Source organism: Salvelinus sp. IW2-2015, linkage group LG11, assembly GCF_002910315.2.
Source record: "Salvelinus sp. IW2-2015 linkage group LG11, ASM291031v2, whole genome shotgun sequence".
Taxonomy (NCBI): Eukaryota; Metazoa; Chordata; class Actinopteri; order Salmoniformes; family Salmonidae; genus Salvelinus; species Salvelinus sp. IW2-2015.
In genome coordinates this window covers 4,312,624-4,334,098 of record NC_036851.1, presented here as the reverse complement: position 1 = coordinate 4,334,098, position 21,475 = coordinate 4,312,624, and the positions used below count along the sequence as shown (strand labels likewise).

General features: G+C 42.8%; 1 protein-coding gene and 1 pseudogene across 2 annotated transcripts; one reads left to right on the top strand and one right to left on the bottom strand.

The window, feature by feature from the left end:
- The window catches only part of LOC139028425 (methionine--tRNA ligase, cytoplasmic-like), a 26,930-nt pseudogene extending 11,216 nt beyond the window's left edge, over nt 1-15,714 (top strand).
- On the bottom strand, nt 15,713-21,475 carry ddit3 (DNA-damage-inducible transcript 3). 2 transcript variants are annotated; one of them, XM_023995841.3, is made up of 4 exons: nt 21,343-21,475; nt 19,773-19,837; nt 18,996-19,214; nt 15,713-18,700 (listed from the first exon to the last, which is right to left on the bottom strand). In XM_023995841.3, the coding sequence occupies exons 3-4, from the start codon at nt 19,149-19,151 to the stop codon at nt 17,942-17,944; spliced, it is 915 nt and encodes a 304-aa protein (XP_023851609.1). In that variant the 5' UTR covers nt 19,152-19,214; nt 19,773-19,837; nt 21,343-21,475; the 3' UTR covers nt 15,713-17,941. The 2 variants fall into 2 exon arrangements, with proteins under 2 accessions (XP_023851609.1, XP_023851610.1); XM_023995842.3 differs by lacking the exon at nt 19,773-19,837.

The following is a 21,475-nucleotide window of genomic DNA, read 5'->3' as shown; positions in this document are numbered from 1 at the left end:
ACTGTAAGTAAAAGCAGGAAATGCATCGCTGCCGTTCATTCCAATTAGACTGGTTTGGATTTCTCCCTGACCAATAAAACATTGGGGGTCATGACAGGTGTGGGCAAACTTTTTTGGCTTGAGGTCCACATCGGTATTTCGAAATTCAACTGCGGGACACAGATTTTGTGCTGACCGATTTGTTTGTCTAAATACTTTTGCCGGCCAGAAAAAGTGCAGTWACTTGAAAATGTATAGGTCTGTAATTCGAAATACTTTATACTTTCTATCTTTGTTTTAAAATTTTAACCCAGAATAATAGTGTACTCATCCTACTGTAGCGGTCCCAACAGGAACATTGTAACGAATATGGAGGGCAGCTCAACATGGAACTCATGCATGTACAGTTGAATTCGGAAGTGTACATACACCTTAGCCAAATACATTTGAACTCAGTTTTTCACAATTCTTGACATTTAATCCTAGTAAAAATTCCCTGTCTTAGGTCAGTTAGGATCTTCACTTTATTTTAGGAATGTGAAATGACAGAATAATAGTATTTCTTTCATCACATTCCCAGTGGGTCAAAAGTTTACATACAATGAATTAGTATTTGGTAGCATTGCCTTTAAATTGTTTACCTTGAGTCAAACGTTTCGGGTAGCCTTCCACAAGCTTCCCACAATAAGTTGGGTGAATTTTGGCCCATTCCTCCTGACAGAGCTGGTGTAACTGAGTCAGGTTTGTAGGCCTCCTTGCTCGCACACGCTTTTTCAGTTCTGCCCACATATTTTCTATGGGATTGAGGTCAGGGCTTTGTGATGGCCACTCCAATACCTTGACTTTGTTGTCCTTAAGCCATTTTGCCACAACTTTGGAAGTATGCTTGGGGTCATTGTCCATTTGGAAGACCCATTTGCGACCAAGCTTTAACTTCCTGACTGATGTCTAGAGATGTTGCTCCAATATATTCACATACTTTTCCTCCCTCATGATGCCATCTATTTTCTGAAGTACACCAGTCACTCCTGCAGCAAAGTACCCCCACAACATGATGTTGCCACGCCCGTGCTTCACGGTTGGGATGGTGTTCTTCGGATTGCAAGCCTCCCCCTTTTTCCTCCAAACATAACGAAGGTCATTATGGCCAAACAGTTCCATTTTGTTTCATCAGACCAGAGGACATTTCTCCAAAAAGTACGATCTTTGTGCCCATGTGCAGTTGCAAACCGTAGTCTGGCTTTTTTATGGCGGTTTTGGGGCAGTGGCTTCTTCCTTGTTGAGCAGCCTTTCAGGTTTGTCGATATAGGACTCATTTTACTGTGGATTTAGATACTTTTGTACCTGTTTCCTCCAGCATCTTCACACAGTCCTTTGCTGTGGTTCTGGGATTGATTTGCACTTTTCGCACCAAAGTACGTTCATCTCCAGGAGACAGAAAGCGTCTCCTTACCTGAGCGGTATGATGGCTATGTGGTAACATGGTGTTTATACTTGTGTACTTTTGTTTGTACAGATGAATGTGGTACCTTCAGGTGTTTGGAAATTGCTCCCAAGGATGAACCAGACTTGTGGAGGTCTGCAATTTTTTTTCTGAGGTCTTGGCTGTTTTCTTTTGATTTTCCCATGATGTCAAGCAAAGAGGCACTGAGTTTGAAGGTAGGCCTTGTAATACATCCACAGGTACAACTCCAATTGACTCAAATGATGTCAATTAGCCTATCAGAAGCTTCTAAAGACATAATTGTCTCGAATTTTCCAAGCCGTTTAAAGGCACAGTCAACTTAGTGTATGTAAACTTCTGAGCCATTGGAATTGTGATACAGTGAGTTATAATTGAAATAATCTTTCTTTAAACAATTGTTGGAAAAATTACTTGTGCCATGCACAAAGTAGATATCCTAACCAACTTGCCAAAACTACAGTGTGTTAACAAGAAATTTGTGAAGTGGTTGAAAATGAGTTTTAATGACTCCAACCTAAGTGTATGTAAACGTCCGACTTCGACTGTATATGCCTGCTAGTGCTGAGCGATTACCTGATATTTCTGTTTTTTGGGGGTTATTAAACAACTACTTGTCTGACGTGGGTTTTTACTTGAATCCATTTAGTTCTGTTTTTTTGGTGAGCTCAACACTCCATTTCTCTAGAGAGAAATCATTCATGAGAGAAATTAAGTCAAGAACTATGTGGGACTCTGGGCTTAAGGGAGTTGTAGTTTTCATTAGGCAAATATTCAACCTAGTTCAGTGCAGAAATTTGGCAATTAACTACAAGAACCATAATCCATTGCACTGGTTCTTCCTGGCTGGGACAGTGATGGATAGCCTACACACAGACCGCATGAGAGAGAAATGTACACAACGCAGTGACGAGAGGGATAGACACAGTATTCCAATTCACTTTTTCCACATTTTGTTATGTTACAAAGTGGSATTAAAATAGATTTAATTGTCATTTGTTGTCAACTATCTACACAAAATATTTTAATGACAGTGGAAGATAAATTCTATATTTGCAATAAATTAATGAAAAATAGAACACTCATATTGAATACATGTTAGAATCACATTTGGCAGCGATGGCTGGCTGAGTAAGTCTGGCTGAGTCTCGCTGAGTAAGTCTCTAAGCACTTTCCACACATGGATTGTGCAACATTTGCCCATTGTTCTTTTCAAAGTTCTTCAAGCTCTGTCAAATTGGCTGTTGATCATTGCTAGACAACCATTTTCTGGTCTTGCCATAGATTTTCAAGCAGATTTAAGTCAAAACTTTAACTCTGACACTCAGGAACATTCACTGTCTTCTTGGTCAGCATCTCCAGTGTAGATTTGTACTTGTGTTTTAGGTTTGTATTCTTCTGAAAGGTGAAATAATCTCCCAGTGTCTGGTGGAAAGCAGACTGAACCAGGTTTTTCTCTAGAATTTTGCCTATGCTAAAAACTCCCCAGTCCTTAACGATTTCAAGCATACCCATAACATGATGCATCCACCACTATGCTTGAAAATATGAAGAGTAGAACTCAGTAATGTGTTGTATTGGATTTGCCCCAAACATAACGTTTTGTAATCAGTACAAAAAGTGAATTGCTTTGCCACATTTTTTGCAGTATTACTTAAGTGCCTTGTTGCAAACAGGATGCATGTTTTGGAATATTTTTATTCTGTACAGGCATTTGTCATGACTCTCCTGTGAGTATCCAAAGATCAGGGTACAATGGATCAGCGTCTACAGAGCCCTCTCACCTGCAGAGGAGAGGAGGGATTGGTGTGGGGGTTTTATAACAACTCACGTCGATGGTAAATTGTAGGCAGCAGACAACTCCTTTTGGTCTTTAATATTGGTGAATGGAATCTCTTTGTTACAGAAGGTTTTGCCGCCCAAAAACTCTATCGTCCACAGTGAACACTGGGACAATATATTTCAACATCCGAATGTGGGGAATGATGAGAGATGGAACATGGGAAATGAATGTCTATTTTGTGATGGTAAAAATGGTATAAAAGCGATATAATGAAAATATTGTAACTTGAAGAGTTTTCACACTGTGTATATCAGGTTTACATCCTTTACGCTGTGTAGGAAATATCAAGGATGAAGATAATATTTTTGTTTGGATAGGAATGTGATTTTTTGCTCGACTGAGAGACCTTACAGATAATTGTATGTGTGGGGTACAGAGATGAGGTAGTCATTCAAAAATCATGTTAAACACTATTATTGCACACAGAGTGTGTCCATGCAACTTATTATGTGACTTGTTAAGCACATTTTTACTCCTGGAGTTTTTTAGGCTTGCCATAACAATGGGGTTGAATACTTATTGTCTCAAAACATATCAGGTTTATTTTTTTATTGAAAAACTTTGACATTATCGGGTATTGTGTGTAGGCCAATGACAAAACGTCTACATTTTAAAATGTAAAATTCAGGCTGAAACGCATAACAAAATGTGGAAAAAGTCAATTGGGATGTGAATACTTTCTGAAGACACCGTAGCTCTACCTGAATGATTGTTGTAGTAGTTAGTCATAAGCAGTCTTGAAAGTATGCCTTGTTTACTTTGAAGGACTAGTAAAATGAATCGAAAGCGGAAAAAAACACAATTTTTTTAAATAAACAAACTGACCTCAAAAAGTACTAATCACTCAGCACAAACACACAGCCCCCGGTCTCTAGAATTCTATTAACATTTATTTAATTGGTGTCCTTAGAAGGATGATTATTATAAAGGAGAAATACTACTGTTAGTAAAGCACTATGGATAGGGTAGTTTAATAATTGCCACTACGCACAGATTTGTTCCCCCCTCTTCTATCCCTTCCCTTTTGTCACAGTTCTAGATGTTAAACTATCTAAGGATGCAGTTAGACAGGCAGCCCAATTCCTATCTTTTGTTCACTTATTTCACTTTTGACCAATCAAATCAGCTCTGAAAAAATATCTGATGTGAAAAGATCAGATGTGATTGGTCAAAAGAATTGGGCTGCCTGTCAAACGCAGCCAGAGATATACTGGCTGCGTTTGCAAGGTGCTGGCCTGTGTGTGTGAACTCGTGGATACCATTTGTATGTCTTTGTGTGGAGTATGAGGGAAATTAGAGGTAGTTTCACGAGCCAATGCTAACTAGCGTGAGCGCAGTGAAGGGTAGTCTACAGGTACAGTAGCATATGCTATGGATCGCAAAACTACCATCAACTTCCTTCATACTGTACGCAGAGACATAAAATTGGTATCCACGAGTTCATCTGTCTCTCGGTAAGTCGAAAAATTTGAATCTCTGAGTATCCCTTTTAAGGTACCTCATGGGCATCCGTAACTTTTTCACTTAACTTTTTTTTAGGTTGCACAAATAATTTTATGTACATTTTAAGGAGTAAATGTACATAATATATTTCTTGCAACTGGTCCCTGGCCTTAAAGCTCAMTATGGTGGCCATTTTGGATTCACAGTAAACTTACACCAAAGTACCTGCTCTTTCCATAACATAGACTGACCAGGTGAATCCAGGTGAAAGCTATGATTCCTTATTGATGTCACTTGTTAAATGCATTTCAATCAGTGTAGAAGGGGAGGAGACAATTGACACATGGATTGTGTATTTGTGCCATTCAGAGGGTGAATGGGCAAGACAAAAGATGTAAGTGCCTTTGAACGAGGTATGGTAGTAGGTGCTGGGTTTTTCCACACTCAACAGTTTCTCGTGTGTATCAAGAATGGTCCACCACCCAAAGGATATCCAGCCAACTTGACACAACTGTGGGAAGCATTGGAGTCAACATGGGCCAGCATCCCTGTGGAACACTTTCGACACCTTGTAGATTCCATGCCCCAGCAAATTGAGGCTGTTCTGAGGGCAAAATGGGGTGCAACTCAATTTTAGGAAGGTGTTCCTAATGTTTGGTACACTCAGTGTAGGTGCCTAAACCTTCATTCAATGCCATTATGGCTGCCATATTTGATTTGGGACAAGATCCAGGGTGGCCCAAAAGCTTAATTGCAAGGMCAGGGGATAGACAAGCATAATCCACCTGAGAATCCTTGACGGGACAAAATATGCATTTTTCTGTTTCTAGGCCCTGTCTATAATGTCCTCCATACACACACAAAGGATTTTACAAGCTGCTGAATTGAATGGAAAGTGAAACTTGTTGATATTGTGGGCTGTGGTTGGGACAGTTCATCCTAAATTAGGGAGTTGTGGTAAAACCATCAGTGTCACTACTAGCTTTTTCTCCCTCTCTCTCGGTCTCCCTCGTCTCTTTCCTGTCTCTCTCTTTTTCCTGTCTCTGTGTCCCCGCGTGTCTCTTTATTTCTCTCTCTCCCCTGTCTCTCTTTCTTCTCTTTCTTCTCTTCTCTCCGGCCCGTCTCTCACTCTATCTTGTTCTCTCTCTCGTTCTCTCTTTGTGTTCCCCTCTCTCTCTTTCTCTGATTACTGATGCCCTTCTCTCCTCCACGTCCTCCTCCAGGCAGCGAGCGGGCACGGTAACAGGTGTGTCTGTGAACGTGCTGTGCCTTCTGTCTGTCATGCTCTTGCCCAGACCATCCGTCAGCAGCTCAACGCCCACCCGCCGTCACCGCCACCATGCTGCAGGGATCCGGGGACTTTGTCTGCTCTCTGCCCGCCTGGCATCACATTGGCATGGTGAGGAAAGGGAGAGCGAGCTCTGACTATTGGACATGGGCAAAGGGAAACCGCATTGTCATYTATTCGATTATATTTGATATGATAATGATATTTAGCTCCTCTTAGCAGTTTAATCTTCTTGTCTAGGAGCCATTCAGGCATTTTAAATGTGCATGCTTGAAATGTGAGTTTTTTTTATATTACAATGTACACTGAGTACACYAACCATTAAGAACACCTGCTCTTTCCATGACATAGACTGACCAGGTGAATCCAGGTGAACGCTATGATCCCTTATTGGTGTCACTTGTTAAATCCACTTCAATCAGTGTAGATGAAGGGGAGGAGACKTGTTTGATTTCATTTTATTAGGATCTCATTTAGTCCTCATTTGGACTAATCTTCCAAGAGTCCTTAAACATTKAAATACAATTTATAATACAATCACATTTTCACKTARAACAKACWSWRWKWWACAGACATAATACACTGACATATTGYCCAGATAAATACTCTTAACAGCCTGAAAKTATAGATTGATTCCTTCATCTACCATAGTCCTGCACAACCTTCWAATTTTTRATATTTAAATGGTTCTAAAGTATTGTTTGAATTTATATATTGAAAGGTTTCTGGTTCYCTCAGATTAATTATTACATTTCTTTATTGCTCTAAATATAAATGTTATTTTGCATATTTCTCTTTTCTGCCTGGATAACACAGATGGTGGACAATCTATTCCTAGTATTTACAGAATATTTGTCTCTTAACAACTAAATACTGTTGTGAATGGAGTTTGGCTGTTTTAAATGGTGTACATTGTGAAATAAAATAAGCATGTWTTTTTTTCAATTATCTTGTTGATTGATGACCAACCAAGAGCATTGAGCATGACTACAACAGACGAACCATATCTCCACCTTAAAARAATCCTTGCTGCTTTGTTCTGTGCGATCTGCAGCCGCATAAATTTCACTTGCTGTTGCATTTCCCCAGACCACAGAACAGTAGTTCACCTGACTCACAATTAACGCTTGGGTTGTTTGCTAAAGAATCTTTACCTGTACATTTTTAGRTATCCTTCTGATCATTCATGCAGTTTTKTTTTTTTKTTTTTTKTTTTTTATACATAGATGAGTTATTTGAGACGACCATGATAAGCAGTTGTCTAGCTGCACCCCTASTAGTWTGGTTTCTGCCACTTCCTCAATTTGRACTCCCCRCATACTTAATTGTKTCCCATGCTGTGTTGACCTTTTCRTGGTGGAACAGACCAACATAWCCTTGGTTTTCTTGGTGTTCAAAACAAGTTTGTTCTGGCAAACCCACTCCCTGATATTTCTCAGATCTACTTGTAGAGCTTGCTGTACCTGTACCATCTTACATATAAAGTCTTATTTGTTAATCGAAAAATTGTGAATAACTCACCACAGGTTCATGAGAAGGGTGTGCTTGAAAGGATGCACATAACTCTGCAATGTTMGGTTGTATTGGAGAGAGTCTCAGTCCTAAATAATTTTCCACACACAGTCTGTGCCTGTATTTAGTTTTCATGCAGGTGAGGGCTGAGAATCCACTCTCACATAGGTACGTGGTTACAAAGGGATCAGTGTCTTAACAGCGCGATTTGCCAAGGCAGGATACGCTGAGCGCAGCACAATCCAGAAATCTGGCAGTGGCTTCTGATTAAAATCGTTAAGTGGACTGGAGGCAGGGCATGAATGGGGTAACGAATCCAGTTGTTTGTGTCGTCCGTTTTGAGAAAGTACCTGCGTAATTTTCTACCCAACTCACTCAGTGTAACGATCGTCGTAATCCTCCTCCTCGGACGAGGAGGAGAGGCGAGAAGGATCAGACCAATATGCAGAGTGGTTAGTGTTCATATTTAATGAAAATAGACTGAACACTTAACATACAAAACAACAAACGTGACAAACCGCAAACAGTCCCGTGTGGTACTAACACAGACACGCGATACAACCACCCACAGCAACCACGTGAATCACAGCTGCCTAAGTATGATTCTCAATCAGGGACAACGATTGACAGCTGTCTCTGATTGAGAATCATACCCGCCGAACACAAACAACCCAACAAGAAAATAACACCTCGACAACCCACCCCAACTCACGCCCTGACCAACTAAATAAACCAAGAAAAAGGAAAAACAGGTCAGGAACGTGACATAACCCCCCCCCTTAAGGTGCGAACTCCGGGCGCACCGCATAAAGTCTAGGGGAAGGTCTGGGTGGGCGTCTGTCCACGGTGGCGGCTCTGGCGCTGGTCGTGGTCCCCACCCCACCATAGTCAAACCCCGCTTCCTTGGCCTCCTCCCAATGGCCACCCTCCATGTCAATCCCACTCTACCAAAGGGCAGCACCGGACTGAGGGGCAGCACCGGACTGAGGGGCAGCACGGACTGAGGGGCAGCACCGGACTGAGGGGCGGATCCTGGCTGGCTGGCTCTGGCGGATCCTGGCTGGCTGGCTCTGGCGGATCCTGGCTGGCTGGCTCTGGCGGATCCTGGCTGGCTGGCTCTGGCGGATCCTGGCTGGCTGGCTCTGGCGGATCCTGGCTGGCTGGCTCTGGCGGATCCTGACTGGCTGGCTCTGGCGGATCCTGACTGGCTGGCTCTGGCAGCTCCTGACTGGCTGGCTCTGGCAGCTCCTGACTGGCTGGCTCTGGCAGCTCCTGACTGGCTGGCTCTGGCAGCTCCTGGCTGGACGGCTCTGGCTGGTCCTGGCTGGACGGCTTTGGCTGGTCCTGGCTGGACGGCTCTGGCTGGTCCTGGCTGGACGGCTCTGGTGATCTTGGCTGGACGCTCTGGCTGGTCCTGGCTGGACGGCTCTGGCTGGTCCTGGCTGGACGGCTCTGGCTGGTCCTGGCTGGACGGCTCTGGCTGGTCCTGGCTGGACGGCTCTGGCTGGTCCTGGCTGGACGGCTTCTGAAGGCTCAGTACAGACGGACAGCGCTGGGCAGGCAGACAGTTCAGACAGCGCTGGGAAGGCAGGCAGTTCAAACAGCGCTGGGCAGGCAGCAGCTCAAACAGCGCTGGGCAGGCAGGCAGTTCAGGCGCCGCTGGGCAGACGGCAGACTCTGGCCGGCTGAGACGCACTGTAGACCTGGTGCGTGGTGTAGGCACTGGCTGCGCTGGAGGGAGGAAGGCTCTGACAGCGTGGACAGGTGGGAGCAGCTGGAGAGACAGCCTGGTGCGGGGCTGCCACCGGTGGACTGGTACGTGGAGGTGGCACCGGTATACCGGACCGTGAAGGAGGACGCGCTCTTGAGCACCGAGCCTGCCCACCTTACCAGGTTGAATGGTCCCCGTAGCCCTGCCAGTGCGGCGAGGTGGAATAGCCCGCACTGGGCTATGCTGGCGAACCGGGGACACCATTCGTAAGCTGGTGCCATGTATGCCGGCCCAGGAGACGCACTGGAGGCCAGATGCGTTGGGCCGGCTTCATGACATCCGGCTCGATGCCCAACCTAGCCCTACCAGTGCGGCGGGTGGAATAGCCCGCACTGGGTAAAGCACGCGTACTGGGGACACCGTGCGCTTTACCGCATAACACACGGTGTCTGACCAGTACGACGCCCTCTCACTCCACGGTAAGCACGGGGAGTTGGCTCAGGTATCCTACCGGCTTTGTCACACTCCTCGTGTTCCCCCCCAAGACATTTTTGGGTCTGACTCTCGCCTCCCAACCGCGTCGCCGCGGCTGCCTCCTCATACCAGCACCTCTCTGCCTTCGCTGCCTCCAGTCCGCCTTGGGACGGCGATATTCCCCTGGCTGAGCCCAGGGTCCTTTGCCGTCCAGGATCTCCTCCCAAGTCCAGGAGTCCTGGGTTTTTTCCCACTGCTGTCGCCTCCCTTCTCCACTCCGCTTGGTCCAGATTGGTGGTGGTTCTTGTAACGTCGTCGTAATCCACCTCCTCGGACGAGGAGAGAGGCGAGAAGGATCAGACAATATGCAGAGTGGTTAGTGTTCATATTTAATGAAAATAGACTGAACACTTAACATACAAAACAACAAACGTGACAAACGCAAACAGTCCCGTGTGGTACTAACACAGACACGCGATACAACCACCCACAGCAACCACGTGAATCACAGGCTGCCTAGTATGATTCTCAATCAGGGACAACGATTGACAGCTGTCTCTGATTGAGAATCATACCCGGCCGAACACAAACAAGCCAACAAGAAAATAACACCTCGACAACCACCCAACTCACGCGCCTGACCAACTAAATAAACACAAGAAAAGGAAACACGGTCAGGAACGTGACACTCAGGTGCTTCGCTATATCACATTTGACATTGTCCGTAAGCTTGAGTTCATTTGCACACAAAAAAATCATACAATGATGGAAAGACCTGTGTGTTGTCCTTGTTAATGCAGACAGAGAAGAGCTCCAACTTCTTAATCATAGCCTCAATGTCGTCCCGCACATTGAATATAGTTGCGGAGAGTCCTTATAATCCTAGATTCAGATCATTCAGGTGAGAATAAACATCAGTCGTGAGAAACTTGTCATCATGCAAGCGGTCAGACAAGTGAAAATTATGGTCAGTAAAGAAAACTTTAAACTCATCTCTCAATTCAAAAAAACGTGTCAATACTTTGCCTCTTGATAACCAGCGCACTTCTGTATGTTGTAAAAGTGTTACATGGTCGCTGCCCATATCATTGCATAGTGCAGAAAATACACYAGAGTTCAGGGGCCTTGCTTTAACAAAGTTAACCATTTTCACTGTAGTGTACAAKATGTCTTTCAAGCAGTCAGGCATTCCCTTGGCAGCAAGAGTCTCTCGGTGGATGCTGCAGTGTACCTAAGTGGTGTCGGGAGCAACTGCTTGCARGTGCGTTACCACTCCACTATGTCTCCCTGTCATGGCTTTTGTGCCATCAGTGCAGAAACCAACATGAGCAGCAGCTACGTTTGGAGTGGAATTCCCACCAGAGAGTAACGGTTAATGTGATTGGATGTTAATTATTTGACTAGGCTACCTGTATTTGACATTGTGTTGTTATTTCACTGAATGCTAGATAGTTAAATGTTATTTTTGGCAGTGAAACGAGGCTACTCAGGCGAGAAAAAAACCTCACCCAAATGTTTTGCCCCATTGGAAAATATAAATGGACTGTTTGAAAATGTGAAGGAAAAAAAAGTGAATCACATTTTTATTTGGCGTACCCCCGACGGCATTGCGCGTACCCCTGGTTATGGTCACAATATTATGGTCTGTCCAGCCCACTGACATTGATCTGGCTTTTAAGCATTGCAATGGTATATTGCAGAAGATCAGATCAATGCACGTGTCCGAACAGTGACCTAACTTAGTTGATGATCTAGTACAGTAGTATCATTAACCATTTGTTCCAAACCACAGCTCTCGGCATATCTCATTCATTTAGTTATATTTGAATTATTATGATACTTCCAATTTATATTAAAATAACCCAAGATAAATACATCTCTGTTGCTATCTGTGGCCTTGTCAAACCCAGTACATAAGCCATCCAGATAGGACACCTTAGAGCTAGGAYGTCTATACACACATCCTACCAATATGGGTGCCTGGTGAGGCAGATGTACCTGAGCCCATAGTGCCTCTATTTGACATACATTAAGGTCATCCCTTCTCTTAAAAGGTATATGATTCTGAATGTACAGTGCTACACCCCCACCATTCCTATTCCTATCTCTTCTAAGTAGACTATATCCTTGATTCCTGTCCCTTCTCAGTAGACTATATCCATGAATGTTCATTTGCCCGTCATTTACAGATGCATCCAAATGCATTTCGGTCAAAGCTAAAATATGAATATTATTTATGTTGACCAAGTTAAAAACCTCATGTATTTTGTTAGGAAGGCTKCATACATTAACKTGAGCTATATGCAGCCCTTTCCTTYTCAAGTGGAGATCAATAGAGCATGTATTCATTATAGTTGAKGTTYTCATGATACACRACAACACACAAACTCAGATTTGAACATTGYATTAAAATAGRCAGGGAGTTACTCTAGAGTCCTGATACAGTTGCCCGTTGACGTAAAGTTTATCCATCACCAACGAGACTCATCGATTCAGTTTTTTTTCTCCTTTCATTGATCTCCGTGGAGAAGTGATCATTCATTCAAAAGTCAGTGTTTCTGAGTTCCTACCCCTACTCTTRGCCATTTCCTTTTGCTTAAAATGTTCAAAACATGCAATAATAGCCCGTGGCCTATTCCCAGAGGCCTTACCCATTCCATGGACTCTGGAGAAAGTGACATTACGCACGACATCTGTGGGCAGTTTCGGTTGAGTTGACATAAAGTCTCGGACAGTGTCCTCACAGTGTCCTCACAGCCTCTGCTGTTGTCATTCTCCAGTATCCCTGAAAATATTAGATTATCCCACATTGATCGGACACTGTACATCAAGCAAGGTTTCTTTAAGTTGTTTGACATGAAGTTGTTTGACATCTGACATTGGCTGAATTCTAGACTGGCACATAATGCATTCATGTCCTCTCTTAGTATATCGAAGTTTGGCAAGCCTTTCATTGATGGATTTCAACAAGTCAACATCCCTATCCGTAAACCTCTCCCCACTCTCCACACGGCGCCCTCTTGCTTGAGGATGGTTTGATGCCATCGTTGATACCGCTTGGCCAACTTGGCTTTGGTTTGTTTTGTTGATTGGGTTTGTTGTCCTTAAGTGTTTGAATCCTCTGAATCCAGTGACATGTTTCTTTGAGCTCGTAAGTATCTCTCGTCAATGACTCGTTCAAGCTCTTCAATGGATTCTGAATCATCCAGGGTGTTTGCAGGCAGAGTAAAACAAAAATAAAACAARGGATGTATCTTTCCGGACCTGTACAGGCCGTCGGTAGATACACCCCAAAAAACATTTAAACGATTGTGTACTCACTCGTGCCTGTTAAATTGAAATATTTCCTGCAAACAATTAACCCGAGGGAGAGAAGAGCATGAAGAGCGTGAGAGATGGAAAGAGAGGTTAAAGAAGGATTTTTAAGCCTTGAGATAATTGAGAGACATGGATTGTGTTTGTGTGCCATTCGGAGGGTGAATGGGCAAGACAAAAAATGGAAGTGCCTTTGAACGGTGTAGGTGCCAGGTGCACCGGTTTGTGTCAAGAACTGCAACACTGCCTCCCGAGTGGTGCAGCGGTCTAAAGGCTTCGCATCGCAGTGCTAGAGGCGTCACTACAGAGAGTGAAATGTAATAGTGTAATCCTGAGATTGTTGGAGAAAAATTGCTTATAAAATCTGAAACCTGTCTTTACATTCCAGCCCAAATCAACCGCCCGGACTAATGCCAAAGCCCAGCCCGCCCCAGTCTCAGCTACAGCCCCTGCTGCTGTGAACGGAGCCGYCACTGAGAGAGCCAGGGAGCTAACACTGGCCGTGGGATGGTGGAGAGATGGGTGTAGTGAATTATGGGTGACACAATGACCTTAAAGGAGCAATCAACAGTTGAAACAATAAAAAAGTGTTCCCGCCACTGTTTCAGTAAAAAGCTGACGGATGAGGCTGGAGAAATTGAACCACTCTGAAATTCATAGATCGAGCTATGGATGCAAGGACTGACCATCCATGACATGGAATTATAGTTTTAAAAATGGATGTAACAGCTGCAGATTGCCTCTTTTTAAGCAATGAAACAATCTAAGACAGTTGCATGGTACATCATTTTCTTCCAAAAATGATATGTTCGTATGACGTCCTAATATTGGGATATGTTAGGAATATCGGAAGCACAATATGTCTGGAATGGTTCCCGATGTTCGCGTGACATGTTTGATATTTCTTTGTCCCTGATGACTGTTTATCAAAACCTCTTTCTCTTCTACTGTCTTTGCTCCAGGGGGAGAAGGTGCGGACGTTGAAGGGCCAGAAGGCAGAGAAGGCTGTGATCAGAACGGAGGTCACCAAGCTACTGGAACGGAAGAAACGGCTATCCCTGGCCGAGGGAAAGAACCTAGAACTAGCCCCCACGAAAGGCACGAAGAACCCCCTGCTCGCCCCAACCCCAGCTAATACTGCTCAGGCTGTAAGGAACGGAGTAGACGTTGAGAGAGCCAGGGAGCTAACACTCGCTGTTGCAGAACAGGTAAGATGAGGGGTACGGGTGTAGCAAATTAGGGGTGAAAACAATTAAATGATGAAATAATTGTCCCCTAAGTCAGTTACATACTACATTATTTTCTCCAGAAATGTCTTGTTAGTATGATATCCGGGACATCTTCAGAATATAAATGTGAAAGGACATGCTCCCAATGTTAAACCTCCTGATCAAATATCAAAACATTACATTTATTTTGTCACAGATYCGCCATTACATAAATCCCAGACATTTTATGATGCCATTTTTAAATGGCAAAGTCTCATCGTATCTTGATACCTTAACATTAGAACTCTCTTGAGTATCTAGTAATGTGAAAGGTAATGCAACCATAGGATTTCAAAGCATGTCAGTGTGTCCATGGATTGACTTGAGTTAATAATGTACTAGTTTGGCAATGACTACTGTCTAGCTGGTATTGATGACCCTGGCTTCTCATGATACGCCCAAGAACGTCAAACAGCTACACCCAGCTAACTTTCACCCGCCTCTACACCTGACCACACAGCYAACTTGGCACCTTGTGCGGACTAAGTAAAAGGGCCTTTTTAGTTGTTCATTTACTATTTTGTAATCACGACAGTCTAGCTGGTTATGATGAAAGTGTCTTGCTAGTCAATGATTTACTAGTTGATAATGCTGACTCTCTGTGTCCAACCTCTTCTCTAATCTGTTTATGTGCCAGTTATGTAATGGTTTAATAGCTGGTAATGACGACCGAGTCCTTATAGTATTATATTGTATCTCTATAATGATGTCTGTGTCTAACCTCTTCTCTGCTTTTCTCTGTTCTGGGTCAGGGGGAAAAGGTGGTAGTTAATGATTTAGCCTGCTAGTTGGCAATGACAACGGAGTCTAGCATAACCTCTTCTCTACTCAGTACTGTGCCATGTTAGGGGGAATAGATGTTATTTGTGATACAGCCTGGATGTTAGGTAATGATTCACTAGTTGTCAATGACGACTAGGTCTAACACAACCTCTTCTCCGGTCTGTCTCTGATTCAGGGGGAGAAGGTGAGGACCCTAAAAGGCCAGAAGGCACAGATGGCTGTGATCGGAGCAGAGATCACCAAACTGCTGGAACTGAAGAAACAGTTAGCCCCGGCTGAGGGAAAGAACCCCGGACCTGCCCCTACGAAAGGCAAGAAGTGAGAGAAGGAAGACAGACAGAAGCAGGAAAATATGAGTAGAGGGAAGTAAGATTTCAATAATTACCTTAAATGGAGAATGGGATCAAGATATGCACTAAGAAAGAAATATGAAAATAACTTCTGTAAGACAAGTCTATGACTGGATGAAAGACAAGAAGGTTCTAGTAGCCTGGTAGAAACCAGCCTGATAGCTGCTGGCATTCACCGTTCTGTTTTACTACACCACATCCATCGTGAAGTGAACTAAAAAAGGCAACGATCGTGCGGATTCCACCAGGCTAAGGTTCTAGAATCTAGTGTCACTATGCAGAAATCAGAACAGGTCAGTGTGTGATCAATGTCAGGTTTGGGTAGATGTTTAATAATATAATAATATTGTTATATTATAAAAAAACATTTTTTAATATCCCCCTTACCCATTTATTCAATCAAATAAATAGCATTGCTACAAGTAACTTTTTGCAAATACTGTGGAAAATGAATTCAGAAAAAAWTTGTTTTCTAAGCATTCGTTTGGACCTTAATATATACGCAAATAAGCATTTCAAGACACTGAAATTGTTTTAAGGATTTATTAGAAAATGTGAGCATATAAAGTAAATACAATATAATGTTTCATGTAACAACAGAAATAAAATACCTCTAATTCAACCACTAATCGATACAGATTTTTTTATAATAAAATGACAAATTAATATGGGTACAGTAAAGTGTATATATTACAGTATAACTAGGTATAATACATGGTTATATCAAATATATAGGTGAATCAGGGTAGCTCTACATTGTAAATATTACTACCTCAATTCAGTCAATTTGATAGAAAAAGGTCAGCGTAGAAAGAAGAATAAATGGGTCCTAGGTGTAGAACTATCCATACACACTAAAGCTGCAGCGGGTTATACAAAAGTAGAAATTGAAAAACTACCAATCATCATTCTCACATACTCACACTGCACTGAGTACTGACAAACTTTCCTGAGCTCCATATTTCCACATAAACTATGCAAGAAATATTATCTCTGCTGGCCTCCGTTCAGCCTTTAGGATTAATCTTAGATTTTCGAGGTTGGCAGATYAGGGATAGCCTGGGATCCAAACTGATTTAGCTATGTTTCATTGTTGTTTCATTGGGGAACAATGGTACGCACAGCATTCAGTCTGATTTAACCAGGCTAGATCAAGGATAGGGTGACAATGAAATGCACTCTCTGCGTTTCCGTTCCACACTCTACCGTCATACTAAGGATGAGCCCAACTATGTTTTTCAGAATCAATTCATTGGATGGTTGCGAGGGCAGATTAGTCAATAAAACTCCTAGCAACGGTAAATATCACCTTTATGTGATTAGTCAATTCCATAATGTTGGAGTCACTGCCAATGCCCTTGATCAATTAATCCAATAATCAAACTCATCCCTCGTTCATACAAATCCCTTCACTAGGCRGAATGATCTAAACCACGCCCAATCKGTCTCATTCATTATGGCATGCGACGGAAAATGTCATMTGAGTGTTTGTTGATGAACAAGCCCAAGTTGGTCTTCCGTTTGGTGCCTAATGAACACGACCCATGGAATGCTTCTGATGGGWGTTGGTTAACAACTTCCATAGATGGATGCTTCCAACCAATTCCTTCATTTTGGAAACTACGCTGGTGCCCTCAAATCACTCAATTGAATCTAACTCATCATCCCTACTTCATACAGGAACACTTCACTAGGTTGGATAAGCGGAAAAACGCCATAATCAGGATCGAGCTCATCGCGGCAAAAAAAGGTTTTAAAGCGTTTTGCAACAGAAAACCTCTATCAGCGTTTCTTATTGGATGAGTCCAGGTAGYCCCACCTTCTCTTTCCATTTGATTCCTAATGAACAAGTCCCATGCAATGCTTGCGATGGGCGTTAACTGTTAACGACCTTCATAGATGCTTCCGATCAATTTCTTCATTTTGGAATCGATGCCCTCAATCAATTAATTTGACTCTTAACTAATCCCTACAGTACTTCAAACTGAGCACTTCAGTAGACTGAATGAGCTACACAATCGTACAATGCTTGTGATGGGCGCTAATTGCTACCCATCTAGTTCAAATGTGCTTCCTAAAATCCAGCCTTACATACAGTACACTGTAACGTCTCAACAGAGGCATTGCATGATCCACCTGCCATTTAAACCGTTCCCTCCATTTCCTTTACATGCTGTCTATCTCCCTCTCTCTACGTTTGCCGCAATGCTGCAGTTCCTTCTCTCCATGGTTTTCCTTTGACTTGCTCTTTCATCTTTCTGTCTAACTTTACTTCTTTCTCTCTCTCTCTCTCTCTCTCATAGTTTTGAAGAAAATTATCATTTAACTTTCTTCTCGAAACACGTACGTGTCTTTTGGTTGCTTTCTAACTCTCATCTAGAAATGCATTTCATGGTCACCCCAATGTTCACCCTTCACCGCCAACCTGCTATTCCAAATGTTTACGTTCTGCCTTGTGTTACTTCTGTCATCCCGCTACCTCTCATCCCTCTCTCCTCTTTGCTTTTCTTCCTTCACTTTTTGGTGTTAACTAGTCTCTCTATCAGGGCTCTGCGTGTCCTCTGCACCTCCTCTCCCAGTCTGTCTATCTCCGCTTTTAACCTCTCGTTCTGATCCGTCAGCTCCTGCACCTTCCTCTCGTTCTCCTGCTCCCTCTCTCTCCTGCTCTTCTTCGCAGAAGAGGAAGAGGAGGATGAGCGCGAACCGGCGGAAGGGAAGGACAGAGAGTTGCCTCTCTTGCGTTTGCCCAGCCGAGACATTGAGAAAGCGGTGCTAGTAAGAGAGGAGACAGGAGAGGAAGGAGGAGAGCAGTTGAGAGAGGGGGAAGGAGAGGCGGCGGAGGAGGAGCAGGAGGGTGAGTCGGGGACACATGGGTGTTCATCCTCCTCGCTAGTGGAGGGAGACGCAGGCTGAGACGCAGGCTGTTGGACGTTGTTGGAGTGATGATGATGGTAGCTACCGTCCACCATGCCCAACCCTCCCTCACTCAGCAGCTCAAAGAACTCTGGGGGTAACAGGTCCCCTCCTCCCGAACCTCCCTCTCCATCTCTCCCTCCCTCTCTGTCCCCAGGCCTCTCCGTCCTCTCCACAGCTGGATTCAGACACAAGGCGGTGGAGGAGTGGGGCGGATGGGTAGGAGGCTCCTCCGGAATTGTGACCCTCTGGACACCCTCTCCTCCGCACCACGCCTGKCCTCCAACCCCCACCSCCACCCCGTCCGTCAGCCATGTCAGGGAACAGCTCTCCAGGACATCTAGGAACTCTGTCTCTTTCTATGAAGAGAGATATAGAGAGAGGAGAAAGAAGAAATGACAGAAGAGAGAGGGAAGGAAGAGCGAAAGAAAGAGAAGAAAAAAATAGAGGAGCGGTTATGTCAAAGACCCTTCTTACATCAGCGCTCTTGAAAGAGTTGCATCATGAAGCAGAGAAGATGAAGAAAAGATGAAACAAAATGTTTGGATAACCAACAACCGATAAAAAAATAAAAAATCACAATCAGTCATCGATCACTTTGTTCATAAATCAATCAATATTTTWAAAAAATTACTAATTATAATCCCAACTGACCTCTGAGCAGGGAGGGGCGCGAGTCAGCTTGGCCCCACCCGTGTCTGATCCCAGTATATCCTGCAGGTCCTCATACCACGCCTCCAACTCTGCACCACACAGCGGCCCCACACCAGGGGGGTACGGAGGGGGCAGGTGAAGCCACTCGGTAGTCATCTCTGTCACTCAGTCGCACAGATAGTCTTTCACAGCCACACGCTGGTACACACTGGACCTGGACTGGTGGTGGAGAAAGGAGGAGCCGGTTTTAAAATAATGTCGAGACAGGAGGGTTTGGTTTTAGAATGATGAAATAATTATTTATTATAGCATCTTTAGTATGAACCGTTATGGGGTTTCTATACAGTAGGCTAGATATCGGGATCGACATATTACCAAGAAAGCTGTATGTGAGAGAGCTGTGCAATAGAACTGGCTACGTTAGCATGTTGTTTCTAATTATCAATTGTTGAAGAAAAATATGCAATCGAACAAAGTACCGGTATTATAATTTCTATATTTAGTGAAAAAAAATCCACTTTTCGTGAAATTGTAAAATAGTGACACTCTTTGGACAAATGGCTGTACTGCATGAATCAATTGATGATAMGATTCTATAGCCAAAAACATGAGATGTAGTGATGACTAAATTTCAAACATTATCAAGTTAAAATCTAGAAAATAAATGCATTGCTATAATATAAACATGATGAGGTTAACTTGACATCCATAGACAAAACATCCAACACTCAGTAAAAACACAGAAAACGAAAGAATTAATGAGGAAATGCAAATCACCTTTTGAAAGTCTCTTATAATCAAGTCTGGCAATTGGTTGTTGGTGATAATTTGTCCCAACAAGTCTAGAAAGAAAGAATTCATGACAATAATTATTGGCAATTATTGTAACAAATACGTAATACAGTGATYATGAGATGTTGATGAGATGTTAGAATTTGCTTAAAGGAACATATTGTATAAAAGCAGCCATAGAGATGTCTAGTCACATTAAAGCTGATGCAGTCAACTTGATAAAACAACCTGCTGACAATAAATTCATAAAAATGTTGAATAGGCCTATACAAATGATTTTCGATAAAGAACACGAATACAATCATTTGACAAACTACTGTACTGGCTTCACGTGTTCTGATTATAATTTTTTTAGGGAAAATCACAACAAAATCAGGTCATTGATTTGCCTCATGTAAACAAAGACTCCGTAGGTGTTCTAGGGCGCCCTCTGTCTGTCAAGGTCCACAATGAATTATATTTCTATCAGAACATCCTTGCTTGAGTTCGATTTCCACTAGCTCATGAAAAATTAAATATAATTGACATCCAATTTTCCGAGTTGAAGATATTTGGTCTAAAAATACAGTTTTATCCTTAATATTGAATAGTTAACGGTACTTTGAAACCACTTGCTCAACACAGGAAATACATGGCTGTCTGACCACAACAGACATCGAGCAAAGAAAGTCGTTACTGTGGTCAGAGTAACTGGTTTTAAAGTACCTTTAACTCTGCCGCAATCAATAAATGCAGCCCAATTCTTGARGAATACTTTTATGATCAGTATCTATTTATTCTTGAATGTATTGTTTGACGAATACATTTCAGAAAAGTGACATTTATGCAACTGTGGGCTATGTTTTTTTTCCTCGGATGTGGTCTCAGCTCGCTCTCCATCCATCCAGCCAAGCCAAGGCATTACGTCATGGAATCAAAGTACGGGACGAGTGAAACAAAAGCAAGGGTGAAAACTGACACCTCCAATGGGTACAGAATACTGGGATGGGAACACAAAAGCTGTTCTATTCTATTCTACAGGAAAATCAATGAACTCAAAATAGCAAGACGTGCGAGCTTATTCTTCTTTGTCAATGCAGATAAGTGTTTTTTATTTAATTGGCTATTAACATAACACAGCCTATATACTATCTGGATACATGACATCCTATACATTTATCAAACAAATACTTTTGTCTTCGATAACAGTAGTCTACATAAGTTAATAAAACCGAAACAAAAGTTTTCAAAACGTTATGTARGCGTTTGACAGCTCAGCTGTCACTGATATCAAACTTCTGGTAGAGAGATAAAGCTCGTTGTAGAGAACGGTCAAAGTCAAATAAGCAGATAAATGCCTCCCTGAATCTTGAATACAAATATAACAACTGTCAAATATAATTGAACGAGAGCAACTGCTCTCCTATAACAGACATGGGAAAGTTGCCAAAACATGCACATTCTTATTTCTAAAGGAAAGCCAGAGCCGATCAGCTGCCAAATTAAAATTAGAACTCTTGTAGAAGACATTCAACAACTCTTAAAAACTGTAGACAATAAAATAAAATCCACCTACCCTTTTTCTTTTATTATTTCGCTTTCTTGACTGTCTTGGGTTCGGAGTATGTATATATTTTAGTTGAGATTGGTGATAGCTCATGTTAACCATTGTTCGGCTTAGTATAGTGAATGTGATTTTTGGAAACTCC